This window comes from Thunnus albacares, chromosome 7, assembly GCF_914725855.1.
Source record: "Thunnus albacares chromosome 7, fThuAlb1.1, whole genome shotgun sequence".
Lineage (NCBI taxonomy): Eukaryota > Metazoa > Chordata > Actinopteri > Scombriformes > Scombridae > Thunnus > Thunnus albacares.
Window position 1 is genome coordinate 22,838,929 of NC_058112.1, and position 22,359 is coordinate 22,861,287.

At 37.7% G+C, this 22,359-nt stretch overlaps 3 protein-coding genes across 9 annotated transcripts in view; 1 reads left to right on the forward strand and 2 right to left on the reverse strand.

Annotated features, from left to right (window-relative positions):
- Positions 1 to 138: 138 nt before the first annotated feature.
- LOC122986272 (spexin prohormone 1-like) lies at positions 139 to 6,671 on the forward strand. 4 transcript variants are annotated; one of them, XM_044357442.1, is made up of 8 exons: positions 139 to 446; positions 2,284 to 2,429; positions 2,515 to 2,585; positions 3,844 to 3,918; positions 4,013 to 4,058; positions 4,152 to 4,211; positions 5,295 to 5,381; positions 5,479 to 6,671. In XM_044357442.1, the coding sequence occupies exons 4-8, from the start codon at positions 3,856 to 3,858 to the stop codon at positions 5,535 to 5,537; spliced, it is 315 nt and encodes a 104-aa protein (XP_044213377.1). In that variant the 5' UTR covers positions 139 to 446; positions 2,284 to 2,429; positions 2,515 to 2,585; positions 3,844 to 3,855; the 3' UTR covers positions 5,538 to 6,671. The 4 variants fall into 4 exon arrangements, with proteins under 4 accessions (XP_044213377.1, XP_044213378.1, XP_044213379.1 ...); XM_044357443.1 differs by having other exon boundaries at positions 2,518 to 2,585; XM_044357445.1 differs by lacking the exon at positions 139 to 446 and adding an exon at positions 1,742 to 1,967.
- Positions 6,672 to 6,796: 125 nt separating this feature from the next.
- ldhbb (lactate dehydrogenase Bb) overlaps positions 6,797 to 22,359 on the reverse strand; it is a 66,700-nt gene continuing 51,137 nt past the window's right edge. For 2 of the 4 annotated variants that reach the window (XM_044357438.1, XM_044357437.1), the window contains 7 exons: positions 11,022 to 11,158; positions 10,223 to 10,340; positions 9,785 to 9,958; positions 9,525 to 9,698; positions 9,307 to 9,424; positions 8,434 to 8,557; positions 6,797 to 7,299 (listed from right to left, as the gene is read on the reverse strand). In XM_044357438.1, the coding sequence (XP_044213373.1) occupies positions 7,132 to 7,299; positions 8,434 to 8,557; positions 9,307 to 9,424; positions 9,525 to 9,698; positions 9,785 to 9,958; positions 10,223 to 10,340; positions 11,022 to 11,158 (1,013 nt within the window). In that variant the 3' untranslated portion in view covers positions 6,797 to 7,131. Of the gene's footprint in view, positions 7,300 to 8,433; positions 8,558 to 9,306; positions 9,425 to 9,524; positions 9,699 to 9,784; positions 9,959 to 10,222; positions 10,341 to 11,021; positions 11,159 to 11,538; positions 13,228 to 13,253; positions 13,701 to 22,359 lie in introns of those variants that run through there. The other 2 variants (XM_044357439.1, XM_044357436.1) reach the window with 2 other exon arrangements.
- On the reverse strand, positions 15,376 to 21,397 carry tmpob (thymopoietin b). The gene is made up of 6 exons (XM_044357435.1): positions 20,015 to 21,397; positions 19,162 to 19,279; positions 18,298 to 18,453; positions 18,038 to 18,147; positions 17,841 to 17,941; positions 15,376 to 17,397 (listed from the first exon to the last, which is right to left on the reverse strand). The coding sequence occupies exons 1-6, from the start codon at positions 20,246 to 20,248 to the stop codon at positions 17,013 to 17,015; spliced, it is 1,104 nt and encodes a 367-aa protein (XP_044213370.1). The 5' UTR covers positions 20,249 to 21,397; the 3' UTR covers positions 15,376 to 17,012.

Genomic DNA, 22,359 nt, shown 5'->3' on the forward strand with positions numbered 1-22,359 from the left:
TATCCTGATGGTTAGGCCAGGTGTGTGTCTGTGTTTGAATGGGTGAATGAGAGAAACGTTGTAAAGCACTTTGGTCAGAAGAGATATATAATACGCCACCCAAACATGTACAAACACCCATTGCTTTAGGGTATTAGTGACCTATTTATCAAAGGGCGTCTGATTGTCTCAGTTCTTGCCTGGAAATGTCTGAGATGACTGAACGTAACACCTTATTTATACTTGTGTGTTTAGTATGTAGGCTATGCATGTGAATATGTATGTGCATAGGCGTCTGGTTATGTTTTAAAATGCGGGAGCAAACTTGGAAAGACAGAGATACTGTCCTCCGTTGGAAAAAAAAAATTGCAATTTAAAACAAATTTCCGACATTTGTAGACCATCTAACGTCCTGGATTAAGTCAAGAAACCACCTGCATGTCCCAACGTGTTAGTTGGCAGCTCTGGTAATGTGAAGAAATATAACTAGGCCTACTCCATTTAAATATAACTAATTCATAAATCTTATTAATAATTCATTATTCTTATTAATTTCAACTTTATCACTGTCACCACCCATGTGTTAAATGAGGTTACAGCTAGTTAGCTTAGCTTAGCATAAAGAAGGAGAAGGGAACAGTTAGCTTGACTCCAAAGCTTATTAATTAACAAGTTAAACCACATTTGTTTAATTATTACAAGAACTGAAGTGTGAAAATTGTTGTTTGTGATTTTACGTGTCATCATCATGGTGACGTTGCCAGGCAACCATCGAACGCTGAGCAAGAAAGACAATTAGCTTTATTTCACAAAATGTCGAGCAAAAAATAACAACTGACAACAAGTTCACAGTTTGTGTTTTCAATGAACACAAATAAACACCTCCTAGTGTACCGAAAAAGAGGAAAACATATCGTTTATGTAGCTAACTCAGTTTTATAGTCAGGTGCAGCTTTTAATGGAAACTCGTTCACCAACATTGAACTTTACTCAATCACCTGCACAATCTCTGACATGTTGTCGCACCTTCACGTCTTTTTTTTTTTTTTTTTTTTTTTAAACTTTATTGATAACAGTCAAATTCAATCAACAGTAACAAACAAGTTTACAGAACAAAAAGAGGAAACAGTGCCAGGGAATTCAGTTATGACATTAAAAACCATTTGGAAAAGGGATTGTGCAAGAAGCCTTTATATTCACTAAAAGCAAAATAATACATAGGGAAGTAAACAAATAAATCAAGGGGCACAGGTTAATAATTAAGTGATACAGTCAATAATTTTATATGTTTCAAATATTGTTTGGGTCTTTGCTGCTTTTCTATTTGTCATCTTGACTATAGAGTTATAATAGAGGCTAATATCAATTAGAAATAAGGTAAAGCTTGGTTTTCTATTGGTCCATTTCATTTTATGTATGTGGAATTTGCCAAAAATCATAAACAGTTGGATTAAAAAGCTAACATTTTTGTCCATTGAGTTATTTTTAAAATAAATGAAGATATCACTGCCAGAAAGCATTACCATTTGACCTGTTTTTCTAGATAGAAAATTTGGATATCATTCCAAAATATTTTGAAATACATACAATGGAAAAATAAGTGAAAAATTGTTTCTTTGTTTAGACCACAGAAATCACAAGAATAATTAATATTCAGCTTAAACCTTTCCAGAACATGCTTTACAGGATATATTCTATGTAAAATTTTAAATGACACCTCTTTCATTTTATTGGTAATAAAACATTTGTCTGATATTCACCATAAATAGAAGACCAGAACATTTGCATAGGGGGAATATTGTTCTCTACAAGGATATTTGGGATTTCTTTATTACTACATTTTTTCTTAAGGACATCTAAATCCCCAGTGAATATATTCGTTTTCCAGTCTGATGACTGAGTTGTATCATCATGAGAATTTTTCAAAACCTGTAAAGCACCTTTTGGAATAGTGTCAAATACCAATGCATATTCTTTTGGTGTAACAGGTAATTCTTCAGAAATTCACCATAAGACAATAATAACCCATCTTTATTTAAAAGTTGCTGAACTTGAATAATATTGTTCTGAAACCATTTCTGGATAAACAGAGTTTTATGTTTAAACTGAATATCTATGTTGTTCCATATGTAATATCTGTGTGGAGAGAAATTGTGCTTATAGGCCAAGGTCCATGCTAAAAGTGCCTGTTTGTGGAAATTAGCTAGTTTAATAGGTAATGTGTCTACAGAATAGTTACATTTAATCCCTCCAACATCACTGAATAACGCACCTTCACGTCTCATTCATGAAAAACATCACCAGTGACGTCATGTGATGAACCTGTGAAGAGACTCTGCTGCTAATGAGACTCTTCAAAGTTTGATCGTCTCCCTCGTGTGTGTGACTAACGAGCAGTGACGGTTTTAACATCACCTGCCACTCCTGTCAATTGAAACATTACGCGTGACGTAAGTAAATTACCCATCATCCTCCCTGATCACCGAGGCTGTTTAATGATGTGATTATCTTTGAGTTTTTAATATAATGTGACAGCAGTGACAGAGGAGAGCACAAAGCAAACACTGAAACACAAAGCTGCAGACAGCAGGACAACACAAGTACTGGTAAGATATTATTATTGTTATTATTATTATTAATAGTAGTAGTAGTAGTAGTAGTAGTAGTAGTTGTAGTAGTTGTATCTGCATCATTTAACTTTTCTGAAAATATCTGGGGAATCAGAGTTTAATTACATTCTTAATTCCTTTTGAGATTGTATTTGGGTCTGCTATAATTAAAGATTTGATGTATTCAATAAAACTCAATGTATTAAATGTTGGTATATATGCACATGTTTTGAAAACAAATACTTTGGAGAAATGAAGCGGCCACCTTGATTCAGTGGTGGAAGAAGTATTCAGATCCTTTACTAAAGTACAAGTAGGAATATTGTAGTCTAAAAATACTCCAATACAAGTAAAAGTCCTGAAGTCTTGAGTACAGAAGTATAATCAGCAATTTGTACTTAAAGTATCAAAAGTAAAAGTACTCATTATGCAGACTGGCTTCTTTTTGAGTGTTATATTATTACAGCATATTATGTTGTTTGTTTTTATCAGCCACAAATACATATAGGAGTATTTTAATGTTCATCAATGTGGAGCCAAATTTAGATACTTTGGGTAGATTAATAGTAATAGTACTGCATCATATTATATAAGTGTATCATGTTTTTTTTTTAAAATAACAATAATACACTTTATTTATACAGCAATTTAAACACCAGTTAGAATATTAAAATAAATTATTTTATGTAAAACCTTCATCTGAAAAGTAACTAAAGCTGTCAAATACATATAGTGGAAGTATAAAGTTTAAAGTAGAATAAAATGGAAATACTCAAGTAAAGTCCTCAAATCTGTACTTAATTAAACTACTTGAGTAAATATACTTAGTAACATTCCACCACTGCCTTGATTAGACATGACCTCCTCCACCTCTTCACTGTATATTAGCAGATAAAAAGAATAAAATCATGATGATAGACTCTTTTAAAAAAAGGCCTAAAACGTTTATATTCAGGCTTTTTCATCTTAACTTGTATTAGTTTCTTTATTTTGTGTATTTTTAATGCTGTAGCACTGTGAGTTTCACTACAAATGAAGAGCAAGGTACAAATTAAATGTGTTATAATTTCATTGTTTAAAACTAACTGTTAATATTATTATATATACAATATATAGCAAGAAAGACAAGCCCTTTTAGTGTTTATTTATATTTTAATTGTTAATACCCACATCCTCAATACAAAATATGGGAACAAAATCTACTCTGTTTATTAGTAACACTATTAATTCTGGTTGTAATTAAATGTCTTTTCAGAGTTAAAGGACAATGGCTCTGATAGTCATGATGTTTGCTGTGACGCTGGTTTCTCACTGCTGGAGCGCTCCACAGGTGGGTGAAATCCAAACAAAATCACTGCATGTTGAAGTTCACTTTAATTATAGTATTTAGAAATGTAATTGGTGTCTTTGTCGCCACCTTTCAGCGGAGAAACTGGACTCCACAAGCCATCTTATACCTAAAAGGCGCACGTAAGAATCTGCAGAACAAACGTAAACTGTTGAATTCTGAGCTGCTTCGTCAGATTTATAAATAAATGATGTGTAAATGTTGATGTTTTACAGAGAAACATCATTCAGTGCTGGAGCGCAACACCAGAGAAGAAGGAGACACTTTACATATAGGTGAGTGTAACATATGTGATACAGTGCAGACTAATATATAACTATATAATTATAAAATTAATATAAATTCAATGTCTGTCTCACCGTAAGGCAAAAAGTCACTAATTCAAAGACAAATAGTTATGTAGGTAGTGGTGTTGTATTATATTTAGCTCCTAAAAGCAATATATATAAGTTGTAACTAATAACTTTATTATAAATAAACCATTAACTGATGCTTTAAAGATCAATTATAAACCATTATAAGAACAACTTCTGTCTTTTCTGTCTTATTTTTATTCATAATTGCAGATGATTTATTCACTTTTGCTCATGATTTATTGGAAAGTGAAAAACTCATAATTGATTTAACGTGTAATATGTTGCAAATTTGATGGTTTATTACCATATTTAAGGACATTTATAAATGCAGAATTGACTTGATAACTTTTCTTTAATTTGACTTTCAATCCTGTTGTTCGGGTTTCAACTTGAATTTATTAATGACTTCACTATTAATGGCACACCAGCAAGACAGATTTATCACAACATGGTTATTTATGGTTTATAACAGATCTATAAAGTATTTGCACATTATTTGATCATTATTAAAGCCATTAATTACAACTTATATAACCTTTATTTAATCAGGTAATCTAGGAGATCAAGGTCTCTTTTGTGAGAGAAACCAAAACAAGCAAAGAACAAGTGTAACAAAAGTACACACAGCATTAGAAACAATCACATATTAAATACACTCAAGGTTTGAAGTTTAAAATACAAAAATACTGTAATTAATTATATTTATCAGGTGCAAAGTAGTAAAAAAACTCTCTTACAGTTAAAACCTCTTTATAAAACGAGCCTGAGAGCCGTTATGACTCGTAATTTGTCACAAAATGAATGCTTGTAGAGGTGAGTTAGTTTATTCCACCTATAGAGGATCTAATGACTTCCATCTTAGTCCAAAACTAGATAAAAAAGAGAGAAGCATAATTATATGTACATATCTCGTCATGATGCTTCATGTTTGTATTTTGTTTCTTTCTAGTCTTAGTTGTGCAGTTTTGTGTTTTCAAATGTCTTTTCTCTGCTTCTCCGCAGTGACTCACAACCAGAGCAGCGATGGACCCGTAATGTCTTTGGCTTCATCTTTTCTTCTGGAGCTTCTCCAGCGAGCTGTGGAAGAAGGTAAAAAAACCCTGCAACACTCCAGCTGACCAGCATCTGAGCACCTTTAGGATTAATTTTCTGTTTCTGATTCATTTTTGGTTATTTTCTTCCTCAGATAGAGATGATCCAGGTTTTTATCCAGACGAACAAGAGGTGAATTTGACTTATTTGTGATTGTGAACCTGTTTATCAGTCATTTTAATTGTTGTTATTGCATTTTATTATGTTCTTCTATACGTGTTGCTTGTTTATATTTTCATGTAAAGCACACTGAGTTGTGATGCAATGTGCTACAGCTGTGATTGTTTAAATAAACTCTGAGCCATGTGTTCAACTTATTGCTCCAACAGCTGTAAAACTTGTTAAGCGATTAAAAACACAATCTGCTCCAGGCAACAATTTAGTCGTTCACACCACACAGTGATTAACACCATGCTAAACACCATTCAATCATACATCATCACTCTGTCTACACCGGGGTCACTGAGAGGCGGCCCACTGACTCTGATTTGAAATGGCAGCTTGAACCAGTCACGTCTGGGTCGAACAGAGGTCACCAGCAGAGATGTAGAAGAGTCCAGACCTTGATCTGACTCACTTTAGGTGGTGCGGTTTAGTTTCACCCACATTAAAACATGCAGAGCAGGTTTAATCCTGTTTTCTAGACTGACATTTATGATATGGATTACACAATAAATACTACTAAATGCTCCTAAAGTAAGAATTTTCTGTAAAAACAGTTGTATTTCATTGACTAGAGATCACAGATTCATAGTTATGTTGGTTCACTGACCATCAGAAAAGAAACATTAATGTTAATTTCAGCTCATCTGCTACAAATCTGATCGAACATTAAAGGAAAATCCATTGTTACAAAGAATTTACATTATGTCATTTAAATGATCAAATACAGAAAAGACAAGAGCTGGAAATCAGAGCATCAAGACTTGAACTGAGGCTTTCATCAGGAATCTTAACTCAAGATCCACTTACTAGCTTTTTCTGGGGATTTCAACCACTTCTCACAGTCCTCACTTTATCTGCTGGTGTAAATTAATAATTCTCAGAGCTTCTGTTTGAGAAAAATGTTGCGAATCAGAAAATTAAGCTTTTATTGTCTTTGAATTTGTTAAGTTTTCATGATCAGAAACCTGAATAATGTCAGAAACATGTAAACATGATTATGAATGAATGTTTTTTCTATGTTTCATGTAAACATCATAATCTGAATATGATCAAAACCAGAATTAGACTCATCACACTAATGTTCACTTATGTCACTATGAATTATGTTTAGATTAAATCTCTGGTACATTTGTGTCTCTGCTGCTCATCTTGAGCAAAAACTGATGTAAGTTCACATATTTACTATAGTTTTGAAGTGTGTAGATTTTCTTCTTTACCACTGAATAACTGAGCACACAAACTGCCTGTTAAAGCACAAACAAACTTGCTTTATTGCACGCCAAAGCAACACGAGTGACACGGTGAACACAGACTGAACACAGTCGAGGACAAATGAGTCAGTGCAGCATTTCACTCAGCTGATGTCACATTTTGTCTCCAGCAAGCAGAAAAGTACAAACTGACACCTACAGCTACATCTGATGGGATCAACCCTGCCCCCCCCCCCCCAGTATCTACAGAGGGTGGTGGGTTGACGGTGTGGAAGGTGGGAGCTGTCTGGTATTTACTGACTGCAGTGTGATTTTTACTGGAGGCGATGAGCAGCCAGGACGGTGCAGCTACGTTGCCCCCTGCTGGTCATTTAGACATCCTGCAGGTCCTTCTGGATGTCCCACAGTGTGTTGGCACTGGCCTGCAACTGGGCCACCTCTTCATCTGTCAGGGTCATGTTGACGACGCTGGCCACGCCCCCGCTGTTGAGCACACAGGGCAGACTCAGGTAGACCTCGTCACTGATCCCGTACATGCCCTGTGGATCAAACACACCTGTACGGTCAGTATAAGAACATGTAGGTTGAACACGTGCACATCGGTGAAAGAGATTAGTGTCTGCAAAGAGCGAGGATGTAAACTGCAAACATTTTTAAGCTCATATTTGGAAATGAATAATGAAAAAATATTTATTTGCAAGCCAAAATTAGAAATTGAACGCACAGGCTTGAAATTAAATCTGATTATAATTTACTTTAGTTGTCACCTCATGTTTTGTATGTATCACCCAGTGATCACAAGATCCTTGATCCTGACTTTATGTGATATGTTATAGAGCTGCAACGATTAGTAAATTAATTGATCGACAGAGAGTTAATCGGCAATTATTTTGATAATCAAATAATTGCAGAAATGCCAAATATTTGCTGGTTGCAGCTCCTCAAATGTGAGGATTTGATGCTTTTCTGTGTCATACATGATGTCAAACTGAATATCTTGGTTTGAAAATGTCACCATGGAAATAAAATGAGCATATTTCAATATTTCTGACATTCTATAGACAAAACGATTCATCAATTAATTGAAAAAATATTTGGCATATTAATTCATGAAGAAAATAAACATTAGTAATGTTATGTTGATGTCTGTGTAGCTGCAACGCTGCTGCACTGAAAACAAATTCCATCGACTGGTCATGTGGTCATTAAAGTGAAGGTTTGCCAATGAGAGCTCAGTCGGATTTCAGAAAAGGGGGACTGTATAAGTAAAACTACAAGTGGAATTTATATGTAAAATTAAAAAAGTAAGTAAACACATTCACAATTATAGTTAAATCTGATTCAATCATGATCAGTTTCAGATTTTGCCTTACAAATTCAAATGTTGACTTCGACAGCTCAATGAGCATAAAAACTTCTAATTTATGCTTCTTATAAAACATCCTTTCTGGTACTTCTTGCAGTAATTTAAAAAAATAATATCTGTGCTAAAAAGTCATATTAAAGTACTTAAGTTCGCTGTATTAAACTTTTATAGATGATGTTACATGACAACAGATTTCACAGCAAAGTTATCATTTGTTTTATGTATAAACTGGACATGTAGAATGTTTCAGTCTCTGTTTGTGTGTGAAATGGAAATAAAAATGAATCTTTGTGTGTGTAAAGTTCACCTCCACCATGGTGGAAACAGGATGGATCCTGTTCATATTCCTCATGAGGCTCTCTGTCAGATCAGCTACACTCAGACCGATGGCCCAGTTGGTGTAACCCTTCAGTCTGATCACCTCATAGGCACTAAGAGACACAGATACACAACTTATGACAACAACAACAACAACAAAACAAGTTTGATCTGTGGCACCAGCTGTTAGACTGCTTCATGTTTTGAAGTATTCATTTTAATTGATTCGGATGGTTATACAGCAAAGATGTCAGGCGCTAAAAATACACTTATAAAACACAAAAGCACTCTTAGAAGCATATTTTCCCTCATGACTGCTGCTTTTGTTGTCTGCACTGATGAGAGAGACGATAGAAAGAGGGGAGTGACAGTTGAGACGGTCTGAAAGTCAGACGGAGAGAAACAGCGTTGAATGCATAATGACGTTTATGTCTCGTCCTTGAAAATAAGATGACTTCACTTTTTACAGCGTAATTTACATGAAAACATTGTCCTACACAAAACTAGTTTGTGCAGGAGACGACAACATAAATTAAATGAATATGGATGTAATTATTACATTGTCTCAATATTCATATGTGACAATAATTAATCAAAATTACAAATTATTTGTATGTTTTACTGGAGTACAATCCTATAATCTCCACAAAAAAAGATACTGAAAATTATACACATTGAAAATTATAATGTGACAGATTATCGACAAAATTTGACATGAGAATAGTGAAACACAATATCTACTATGTCAGTATTTTGTCGTAATTATTATTGGAGCAGAAAACATCACACCTCAAAACATTTTACTAGTCAGTCAAATTAAAGTTGAGCAAATTTGCAGCAGATCAAGTGAACTCTGACCCACCTGTTAACCACCATCTTGTGAGTCTCCTTCCAGTTCTCATCGTCAGAGTCTGTGCCGATGTCCGGGTTTAATGTCTGCAGGTTGACTCCAGCCACGTTGGTTCCGCTCCACACAGGCACTAAAAACCACACAGTCATCTTCTTGCTCATAAACTTTACATATCACAAACTAACTAGCACATGCCAATAACAGATTGTTGATATTGTCTTTTTCCTCACCGCTGGTGTCTCCGTGTTCTCCCAGGATCCAACCGTTGAAGCTGCTGGGGTGGATCCCCAGTTTGTCGGCCATCAGGAAGCGGAAGCGTGCAGAGTCCAAGTTGGTGCCGCTGCCGATGACGCGGTGCTTGGGAAGGCCGCTCAGTTTCCAGGTTACATAAGTCAGCACATCAACTATTGAAGAGTTTTGTTGGCGTTACTAAAAGATGAAAACTGTGTGTGTGTGACAGAAAAGACAGATCAAAGCCTAGTCAGAGTACCTGGGTTGGACACCACGATGATGATGCAGTCGGGGCTGTATCTGACGATCTGGGGGACGATGTGCTTAAAGATGTTGACGTTTCTCTGGACCAGGTTCAGCCTGCTCTCTCCCTCCTGCTGACGGACTCCAGCGGTCACCACCACAATGCGGGAGTTAGCCGTAATAGAGTAGTCTGAGAGAGACGAGGGAATTATTGTTATAATGGTTGCACAGGCAGAAGCTCTGTCCTCACTTTTTCAGACTCCCATTCAACATGTATCTTAAGATAATCAGTGAATAAAAGCTGAGCTGAGCTGGAAAGAATACAGTTTATGTTTTAATGCTCCAAAAGATTTAAAGTGTTTGTCACTTAGCTGCAGCCTGCAAATACCTGAACTGTGTTTATCAAAACTAAAATTGATTTCTGCTGTTTTCTTGGCACGTCTGGGATACTTGCCTTTGTCTGCAACTATTTTGGGAGTTTTGAGGAAGAGGCTTCCGTGCTGCAGGTCCATCATCTCTCCTTTCAGCTTGTCCTCCATCACGTCCACCAGGGCCAGCTCATCAGCCAGCTCCTGCACACATCGGGGAGGTCAGACCATCCCAACAACACACTGCTTCATCTCACGGTGCACAAAGCACACAAGTTGTTTTTTGCAATCGTGTTAACACTGAAATAACTTAATTAGAGAGACTCTGGCGGTTGTTTGTTCTCAGGAAATTTACCTGACCCACTGTTGCAATATGGCCTCTTACTAGCACTTTAACTGATCATTTTCACTGTTACCACTGATTGAAATAATCGTATTTAACTACTCAAACTCAACTCTGATTAACAAGAAATAATTACACTTGATTACAACCTAACTGCTACACTTACCCACTGTCCAAGCATTGCTCTGCTCTGACAGCATATTGATTACAATGATGTTAATTCACTCATAAAGGGATTTAGTCATTGTCACTCTGTGATATTACTACTATTACTACTGTATGTACTGCTGCCCAGTTTCAGTTAAATGATAGAAACCAGGCTGAACTGCTAGAGTATAAAATGGCAGCAGACAATTAACATTTTCCTGCCATTGTCACAGCACTTTAACAAGGACAGTCGACAGGATAACACCCAGATCAGACACCAAGAGATCAGTAATCCGGTGTCAGTCCTGCACAGAGGTATTACCCCATCCTGAGACACCAGCAGGTGGGATGGTAATCTAAATCGCAGTAAAAAAAAACCCCAGTGGGGCTCTTACCCTGAGCAAGATGCTGACAGCACAGGCCATGCCAACCTGTCCCACACCCACCACTGTCACTTTATTCCTGGGGGGCTCAGGAGGACCGCTGAACAGTGGGGTGATCAGCTTCTGCAGGATTGAGGCCATTTTCAGTGCTGAAGAGTGTAAATGGGAGAAAGAAGGGAAGAAAAGAAAAGAAGAGAAAAGTGGTTCTTGTCAGGAAAATGTTGACAAGTAATAAACATTTTTACAGATTTGAGGGAAACAGTTCTGAATCCAGCGTTCTTCATAAATACTGCATTCAGGACATAGTATGTTATATTCTGAGTGTAGAGGGATTACAAATTAAGCCTGACGTTTATCTCAGCAGCACTAATGGAAGCATGACTTCTTTGACATCTAGATCCATTACAAGAAAAAAAAAAAAAAAAAAAGAAACCACCCTGACTGAGCTGAGTCCCAAACATTTTCCCCTCTGCAGAGTTCACCTTGAAAAAGACACGCAGCCACACACAAAAACAGCAGCAATACTTGCATTGTTTGGCGATGCTCCGAGCTGCGAGGTATAAATACCACCATGTAATCAGCATGGCAAACTGAAGTGATACCTAAGGTGTGTTTCTACAGAGCTACGTGCGCCCTGCATCCACAACACCTCCCACAGTCACTGGTTTATGCAATCCAGTCGAGGCAGGGATCCGGTCAGCTGCAGCGGTAGCACAGAGCACATGTGACTCAGGGCCAGACTGGGGAGCCGTGAGCCGCGCAGAGCTGCTCTCCTCTCCTCTCCTCTCCCTCCACCCTCCTCTCTCCCTTATGGAGGACGGAGCGGTATAATCGGATGCCAAACTTGACTGACTGACTGCAGACTGTTAAAGGAGTTAGTGTAATCCTTTAACGCTGCCTCCATCTGCTGCACCTGCACTACAGATGAACGTTAACCTTGTGTCTAATAGGATGTGTCTAAAGAACAATAACAAATTAACTCTTATTCGCTCTAAGGAATATTTAATAAATGTTAAATAAATTATCTCTGTGACATAAGCACAATATAATTAATTAACCTACAAATTACAGCCATAACATTACCATTGTTAAATAATGATAAGCAGAATTAGAATCTGGATTATTTAGGCTTTAGTAGCCACTGAAGGTTAGGTACATTAAACATTTAGAAATGATTTATATTATATGCTGCACATTGTCAGTACTGTAACACATCAGACACTGAGGCTTATACAAGATTGCAAACATAATAACAGTAAAGCAAGTTACTGTGATCCAAGACATCTGCATAAACTACAGGTCTCTCCCAGACTGTCTAATCTCTAAAGGAGGTATGAGGCACTGAGAATAAATTCCCATTGAAAGTGGTTTAAACTGTCCATTCATTAATCCTGAGTGAAACTGGATTACCAAGAGAAAGCGATGCGCACTTCACACATGTAAACGCAAGCGGTTCATGAGGTATCTTAGTCTGCAAGGTAGTAGTTTTCATGACACTTAATTACACTCAATAAATGCACAGTTTGTACTGGTGTGATCGAGCAACAAAAACATCTTCAGATTATCTCCTTTTTATGCAAACAGCTGTGTAATGACCTGCCAAATGTTTGTAGGTGACTGAGAAAGGTCGAACTTGAACACAGACCATCGTAGTGGACAAATAAAGACATTGAACTGAATGAAATACAGTTTACAGGTAATTATATAAGTGAGGGTAGTATTGCTGGTGTATTTGCTGATGAAGCCGCACATTAAACATTTTAAAACTGTACACATTAAAAAAATATGAAAAGTTGATGTCAGTATGACTGCTATACTACGGGGACAATGTACTTCCTAAAAATGAGAACTTTTGATGGTCATGTATTGAAAACGTAATATCATTTAACTTTTTCTTGTTAATTGTTTGATGAAACACAAAGCTTGCTGCCCCCTCCAGAAAAAAAACAACCTACACATGCTCTATCTGAATAACTATACTATTAATGAATTAATCTTTAATAAACACATTGTTGTTCTTTTAAAAAGGGAAAAAAAAACAATGTGACTTGTCCTGCCAGTGATCCAGATGGTGTTTCTGTCAGTGAACATCCAGTGATGAAAACACTGTAACAGTTGGACAGCATAACTTTCCCTGCAGTTAGACATGTGCACCATAAAGCAGAGAAATCCACATGAGTCTAAACCTGAGAGCCTCCAGCAGATATCTCAAATCTACACAATGTGAAAACAATGGCTGTTCACCTGTTGTCTTGCGGGTCCAACTGCGTTGAGAGTAACTCCTTGTCCTTTCTCCAACTCTACAGTAAGACTCACCCTTGGTTTGCTGTGCTGTGTACCTGCTACTCTTCCTGCTGTGCTGTCAGCCTGCAGCCTTCTGGATTTAATTGACTAAGCCTCTCCATCATCCCCTACAAAGTCTCAGTTTGGCCCTCCAACGGTCACCTCGGTCAGCTGGTACAATGTTCACAACAACACAGATCTCCTGTTCAATAAAAAAAGAACAGAAAGATGCTCCAAAGGACCCACCGACGGCATTAAAATGGTTGAGATACATTGTTCATATTAGGAATATAAATCAAAGTATGAAATTATCTATAATTTATTTAATGTAGTCTAAAAAGCCTCACACTTCATCTAGATCTGCATGTAAATGTAAGCTTCACTGCAGTGGTTGAACTGTCAAATGAAGAGTTTTGAACAGGCTTGTTAAAAGTAGTGAACTGAGCAGTGGTGGAAAGTAACTAAGCACATTTACTCAAGTACTGCACGTAAGTACAATTTTAAGGTGCTTGTACATTACTTCATGCTACTTCATTCTTCCATTCCACTACATTTCAGAGGGAATATTGTACTTTCTACTCCACTACATTTATCTGACAGCTTTAGTTACTTTTCAGATGAAGATTTGACACAATGGATAATAAAACAAGCTGTTAAAAATACAACACATTATTAGAAATGACGCCAGTGGTTTCCAACCTTTTTGGGTTTTGTCGTCTTACAAAAAGCAGTGTGCAGTCGGGGCCACATTTCATTTGTCTATGAGTTGTGAACAGCTCCACTAAATAGTGATTTTTCCCTCAAGACAACATGTCTGGCTGACTAATAGCCAATTATATGTTCAAATACAAGACTGACATCGGTCTTAAATGTGGCTGCCTTGTCCAGGTGAAGGTGCCTGAATCTTGTCTGGTGTCTCCCTGCAGCTGGTTTGTTCTGTGACACTCTGACTTTTTCTCTAATCTTTGATTTTTGGTGAAATATTGGATCATTTGAACATTTATTGAAATGAAACCATGTGAGAAGTTTAGAGGGAAAAATCACTATTTAGTGGAGCTCTTAACAACTCATAGACATCTGAAATGTGACCCTGACTACACACAAAAGCCTTTTGGCTTTTAGGTTGGAATTTTGGTTTTATCTTTAACGTGTTGTATTTTAAAGGACCAGTGTGCAGGATTTAATGGCATCTAGCAATGAGGTTGCAGATTGCAACCAAAGGAAGACACCTCCCCTTCCAAGCGTGTAGGAGAACCACCGGTGCAAGAGCCAGTGTTTGGTTTGTCCAGTCTGGGCATGATATTTGGAGGTAAAGTAGCTTGGTGGGAAAATGTTAATTTAAAACTCTTTTTAAGCATCTTCAACAACTCAAGTAACACTAGCATCAGCTTTCTTCAACGACTGGCCAGCTACCGTTAACGTAACGTTAGCATTTATAACGGTTATATTATTAGCTATCTGCTGGTAACGTTACCAACATTCGTTTTAATGTCTTCTCTTGTAACGTAGAGTTGCATTCAATTAACTTTGATATTGCCAATTTTCGCTTAAGTCATGCTACCAATTTGTTGGCTTTTTACGTCCCAACTGAAAGTGATCCAGTTTGAGAGCCCCACCCTCCAGGACTGTTATGGTAAGTATCTTTACATAAACTACGTTATGGTTTCTTCTTTAATATTTTGTGTCCAGTTATGGTTCACAATTAGCCTTTTGCTACATTTTACCACATTCAAATGTTTTTCCTTCCTGTTGTTGTTTTCTATTCAGTTTATGGTGTTAAAAGAATCAACTTTTTTTGCATGAGACGGGTACGTAATGTCTCACAGTTAACGCTAACATCATGTCCACTTTAATATGTTTCTACAGGATTGCTGCATAAAGATGATTGAACTGATACAAGATGTTCACTATGACAACTACCTGTAAAGCAGGTTATATGTCTTATCATCCTGTTAGTTCATGTAAATCTTTTTGAAAAGTTGGTTAAAGTATGGATCATTGCAAATTGGTAAAAATATGCAGAACCACTGGTGTGGTCCTTTAAAGATACTCAGTCAATGTTAACAGAAGACAAAGAAAAAAATTCTGGTATCAACCAGGTTTATTTTATGATACACTGCCTACATATCATAAATAAACAGATTAAAAATCCTTACCCACATAACCCTTATTGTTTCTGTCCATTGTGGGAGAGCTGCCTGATGATGAATCACTTATGTTAAAATCAGTAAGATTCAGATTAAGATACAGTATCACTTGCATGTATTACATATTGCTTTCAAATGTTACCTTTAAATTTGCTATAAAACACATCACTTTAGAAAAATATCAAAATTGAAACAAAGAAATTTTCCCACCCCCAACATCACCTGCAGTGAAAGCATACTTGCTCCCAGCGGGTAAAGAAACCCCTTTTAGAGAAACCTACAGTGTCTTCAATGTGGTAATTTGCACAGGCAGAAGTTCTGAGGAGAGTAGCTCAAATGGATTAACTGTCCCATTAGGATTTACTTTCTCCGTGCGTCTTCTATGCGGATCTGCCATGTGTGGACACATGCAGTCAATGAGGTGGGCTATGTGGGTGCACTGCAAAAGCCAGTCCTGCACAGAGGACTGAAGGATCAGAAATCTAATAAAAACATAAGACAAAAAAAAAAAAAAAAAAAAAGCACAATAGAGCACTAAAATCCAAAGAATGTAAACTCAAATGGACACACCGGCAGAGCTGGAAAATCAATAATCTATGATCATACGCTGCAATTTTAGCTTCCTCAATGAGTACTTGTCAGATAAATGGTAGATCATCGATACTAAAACAAGCTTTTTCATTTAGAATTTTCTTTGTAAACGATGAAGATATTGATACAAGATGCCAAAAATACAGTAAATTTTTCTTCATCAATCCATGAACAGCGAAAATCATGATTTACAATACTGAGCAAGAGTGACCAGAATCATCATTTTAGCCATAATCAAGCAGCGATCAGCCACTAAAAAAAAAAAGAAAAAGTTTTGTCTTTTTTTTAAACCTAAACATGAATGTTGGCTGGTTTTCTTCATGCAGTGACGTGACCTGATTACACCGAGTGTCTTCCTCCCAGCACAGACCACATTAAAAAAGTTTGAGCTGAATCGACCTGAGCACCATAGAAATTAGGAAATCACTCTACCTACCCTATAGCTACGGAGCAAATTGTGAAAATGATACAGAAACACATGTAGACATTCTGGTATTAATGGTAGTGCTGCTTTGTGCTTTAAAAACGGGAGGGCACTAATCACTAACAGTGTCCAGGCACTTCACCATCAGAAAAACACCTGGCACACGGCGTTAGAAACTACAGTATGACTTTCAAAAACTACAACCATGCTTGGATAAACTGGCCTCTCCATTCTGCACTCGTTTCTACATACGAGGGTTAAATACACACAAAGACAACAAACAAGTCACAGATTAAAATCAACGTTAAAATGAGTCTCTTCTGACTGCCACATTAACAGTATTATCCAGAAGCTACTGTTTGATTATACCTCCCTCTTGTGGCGGGAGGTATAGCTGGAACCTGGAGAGGAGCAAGTTTATCGTTCCTAATTAAATCTGTGTCCTTTGTCCGACCATGTAAGAAAAAAGAAGAGGCGAGCCAAGTTTACTGCTTGAGTTGTGGAGTGCTGTGGCGGCAGGGAGGTGGCTTGGGCATGGCGAGGGACTGCTGAGCGTCTTTACTTGGCGGCGCCCTCGGTAGCACTGCTGCTACTGATGCCCAGGTAGTTGGCTGCGTTGTTCACAACGCCCTGAAGAGGGACGACGACGGTGTCTACGAGGCCTTTAAGGTTGTCGATGTGATTGGCGTCCAGGTTCTGGTAGGCGTAGTAGAGCGAGCCGCACACCACAACAAGGAGCAGGAGCTTGAGCAACACGGACAGGAAGCCTCGTCGGGCCGGCGCTTTGCTCAGAGAGACTGCGCTGCCGCCTCTGGACAAAGACTCGGAGTAAGAACGGTTCTCGGTGTGGATGCTCGGCTGCACGAGGGACTCATCCAGCCAGTATTCACTTGGTTTCACAGGTCGACCAGCCGCCCCTCGGATTGGACGTCTGCAGGTTGCGCTGATCAGAGAAACAACAAAATCTAACTTTTAGGCAAACTTCACAAAAACAATTAAAAAAACCCTTTAAGTCCAATTACTACCTTTTTATAGAGCTTTCTACTGCATCTTATGACCTTCCTCAGTGGATAAAGTTTGCTCAGTTGTCATGGTGAGTCACATCCAACACCAAAGTCCAACCCAGATACTTCACATAGTGGGGAGCGGTGTTGTACTGACACCGATCTTTGGTCTCAGATGTGACAACTGAGCAAACTACATCCACGTGAATTGTGAAGAATGTGAATTGTGGTTGAAAGCTAGTAAATGTACCTTGAGTTAAGATAAGATAAAATAATAAATAAATAAGTGTTGAATTAATATGTCCAAAGTCAAGAACTATTCTGTGTGTGAACATCAACACAATGATAAATATAAGTTCGCAAACTCATGACCAGTCGTTACCTGATGCCTGTCGGTGTGCTGATTTCATTGGCAAGGATATCTTCAACCACACTCTCGCTGGCCTTCTTCGGGGTCTCTTCGGTAACGATTTCCTCGACCACCTGTCAGTGTAATTAAAAAAAAAAAAGAAAGACGTTCATGCAAACGATTTATGTAATACTATCGCTGGGCTTGGAAATGTCAAAAGTACGCCTCACCTTGGTTTGTCGTCTGCTGCTGGTCCTCACGGTGACTGGAGTTTTCCCTCTGCTCCGCACAGGCTTCTCTACCACAGGAACTGGTTCTGGTTCAGGGGCAGCGATCTCCTCTGAAGCAAACAGAAAACACAGGCAGCGTTGAGGTGATATCATTTGAGTTATCAGTGTTTTTCCAATATGACTAGTTTTATGACATACTGATTATTAATTACACTGTTATTTGTCTAAGGCAAGTTGAGTTCAATTTCAAAAGAGCTCACCATCTTCCTTGTCACTGTACTGGTCAGAGTTTGTGTTTCCATTCTGGTTGCTGTCTGCTTTGGGGAGAGTTGTGACGTCTGTAGGAGCTTCAGGTTCAGCAGCAGGCTGATCCAAAAGCTTCTGCAGCTTCTTCTCATACAACTTTCGAGTTGAGGCTAAATAGAGGAGAGAAAGGAGTGAAAAGGTTAAATGACATAAAAAACCAGGTGGTTTCACTTCAGCAGGACTCATACGTTTTACTTGAATATATACAGTTTGATAAAATCTTATTTTAAACAAGACTACTCTGATACATGTGCTGCTGCTTCAGCAAATATTTGCAAATATGTTCTTTTTGTTGTTTTTTTAAATCTAAAAGCTAGTTTGAAGACCCAAACTAGGACCTGACCAGTGTTTACCACATCAAGCACATATGGTGGTCACAACGATTTAAAATTTTTTTAGGGATTATTTTGAAAGATGTGTATTTATGTTATGTATCTATTTAATAATAATCAACATATAAATAAAACTATTTTTTTTATCTATGTCGCTCTCAAAAATACAGTCAGTCGTACTGTAGTTCAAACCACTTTAGAAGCAAAGAAATTGCCAAATATATTACTTCAGTTACAACTGGTTCAAATATGACCAGATATTAGCAGCTTAATTTGATAAACTGGTTGAAATATATGATTTTTTAAATGTGAATTACTTTTTTCTTTGCTTTTGTAAGGTGTACGTGATTTAATAAAGCCAATAAACAATATATTTCTGAACTAATTTTGTATAGCTTTGAATAATTTCATACTTCACTTTGTTGGAAAGCTACGTGACGATATTTTTATCATGGATGTCTGAGACATCAGACTCCAGGAACTTACCCACAATGGGTCCAGAGTCCACACCGTGCTTTGCCAGCTGTTGTTTTAAATCATCATCAGTGAGATCTGTCACCTCTACTTCTTCTGTGCGAGGCTTGTCTGTCTTTTTGGTAGCTTTCTGCAGAAACAATACAATTAAAGATTTTATTTAGTGAGATGAATGAGTCACGGTCATTACACACAAGAAAAACAAGTAATTACATCATACCACACAGTAGCCGCAAGTGAAAACCGATTAAGACTTGTTTCAAGTCCGCCTTAAAACAATAGTCAGGTGCCCAAATGTACATTGAAACATGCATATTAACCATTAGAAGATTTCCTCATAATGCACTTATGATGTAAGTGATGGGGGACAAAATCCACAGTCCTCCTTCTGAGCAAAACTGTATTTAAAAGTTTATCTGAAGCTAATTGGGCTTCAGCCCTCCAAATTAGTCAGATTAAGTAGATAACTTTTAATGTTATGGTCTTTTTGGTGCCAAAGTTCTCCTTTTTATTACGTTACAGCTCAACAGGTAAACATTCTCTGGAAACATTAAGAGTGCATTTTATGATATGACGGTAAATGTGGCAGATATCCACATGTTATGACTAATTCAGACTGCTGAAACCTCACATAAGCTTCAGATAAGCTTTTAAAGAACTGTGGACGCCCTATGGATTTTGCCCCCCATCACTTAAATCGAAAGCACATTTTAAGGGGATATTTTAATAACACATATGAACAGAATGAATGATTACAGTGAGGAAAACCTCTTTATAGTGTTCATATAGACACCTGACTGTTGTTTTAAGACACATTAAAAAAAATTGTGAACCTATTCTTTTAAAGAAGAAAACAAAAACTTACCCTTCCAGATCGACTTTTGTTGGAAACAACGGGAGCAGGTAACTCTTCATCGCTGGAGAAGGTGTCTGTAGGTGGACTCCTCTTGTTGTTCAGTATGGTTAAATTCTTCAGATACAGCTGCACATAAACTTCTTTTTTATGCTCTCCGCTCGGAAGCTGCACATTGTTCGCCGTGAGCTCATTCTTCAGCTTATCTTTCGTGAGAACCGACGGATCTTCGAGAAATTCTGCCATCCTTAACTTTTTTTTCTTCTTCTTCTTTTATTTCACCGTTTCCAGTTAACGGAAACCAGCTCGTTCGCTCAGCAGCTACGAAATAACAACAACACCGGGAAACGTGAGCGAATCGCGCTGTTGTCAGACGGGACTGGCGCCTAACCCGCTGCCGACTGAGCTAGCAGGAGAGAAGCGGTTTACCTGAATAAATGTCCGGTTCTGCCTTTTAGCCTCACCGCCAAAATATTTACACGTAGCTGCGATTTTTCGCCAACAGATAAACGCGTTCGCTGCAAACGTAACCAGAGTAAAAATCTAAATTAACTAGATGTAAATTGACTGAATTAGCTTAGCTTCAAACCGGTCCACTTGCTTCTGTCTGTCCGCGGTCGCGACAGGGACAAAACAATAAGCTGCCTCGTGATGGGACGGAACGCCTCAGTAAGCTGCGCTCTGATTGGCTGGCTATGAATGGCACACTCGCAGGCCGCTGCCACAAAGAAACCGCAGGCTGTGTGTTTTAGATAACGGCTTTACATCCATCCTGCCGACGATATTTACACAATTGTTTCAATTCACAGACGTTATTCGCCGCATTGTTTCATTAAGTAGACAAATGCGAGTTTAAAGGGTTAATTCGAGTCGCGTTAAGTGATCAGAGAACAATTTTAATGGCGATTTAATGGCACTGATTGTCTACCAGCGTTTATAGGCCTCAGTTGCGGTTTCAGCCTCATAAACGTGTTTATCGCATTCATTCAATCTGATGGTTAACAGTTAGCAGTCAGTAGTAATAAACAGTGTCACTGAGGGTTTTCACATTACATAATATCGTAAAGAGACGATTAGATGAAATCTGCCTTGGTAACAGAAGAGGGCAGCATGAGCCACATTATTCAAAATAACCACAGATTAGGATTATTTGAGGTTTCATTTTGTTCAATATCAAGCCAGCAAGCAAACTTAATTTAATGTTGTAAAACAGAGAAGAATCAAAAGTGCTTTACAGGAAGAGGAAAATGGGAAAGAGGAAGGATAAAAGAGACAATGAGGGCAACAGATAAAACAAAGAGAAGTGTAAAAACCCCACATTAAATCAAGAGAAAGACAAAGAAAACAAACGTGTCTTAAAGGATAGGTTCACAATTTTTCAAGTCTGTCTTAAAACAACAGTCAGGTGCCCATATGAACAATGAAAGAGGTTTTCCTTGCTGTAATTATTCCTCCTTTTCATACTGGCTATTTAATGATCCCCTTCAAATATGCTTTCAATGTAAGTGATGGGGGCCAAAATCCACAGTGTGTCCACAGTCATTTAAATGTTTATCTGAAGCTTATATGAGGCTTCAACAGTCTGAGTTAGTCATATCAAGTGGATATCTGCCACATTTACAGTCTTATCATAAAACTCCCTCCTAATGTTTCCTCACACAGTGTTTCCTTGTTGAGCTGTAGTGGAAGTATAGTAACAAAAAAGAGGGACTCTGGCACTAAAAAGACTGTAAGGTTGAAAGATATCTACTTGATTTTGACTAATTTGAAGCTTCATCTCAGCTTCAGATAAACTTTTAAATACATGTTTGCACAGAAGGTGGACTGTGGATTTTGGCGCCCATCACTTACATTTTAAGTGTATTATTAAGGGATCCTCTAATAGCCAGTACAAACAGGAGGAATGATTATGGCAAGAAAAGCTTATTTCAGTGTTCATTTGGCCATCTGACTATTGTTTTAAGACAGCTGAAAAATTGTGAATCCGTCCTTTAACGTTATAAAGCACAGACGTTTCAAAGACTTATAATGCTAATTTTTTTCATTATAAATGATAATAGCAGCTTAACAATTTGAGTGAAAAGTTGAATCTTTGAAAAATGGACATGATTTTCAGAATATCTCAGTATTTGGTATGTCCTCCTTTTGCTTTAATGACAGCCTGCACTCGAGCTGCCATGGACTCCACAAGTTTGTGCAAAACCTGATGACCCCTGTTATCCCAGCATGATCTCACTGTTCCAAAGAACTTCTTGTGATGCCACTAAATAAATGATTGGCTTTCTCAGCCTTCAAGTGTCCCTATAAATGTTCAATGGGGTTGAGGTCAGGTGACCGTGGAGGGAAGTCCTTGACAG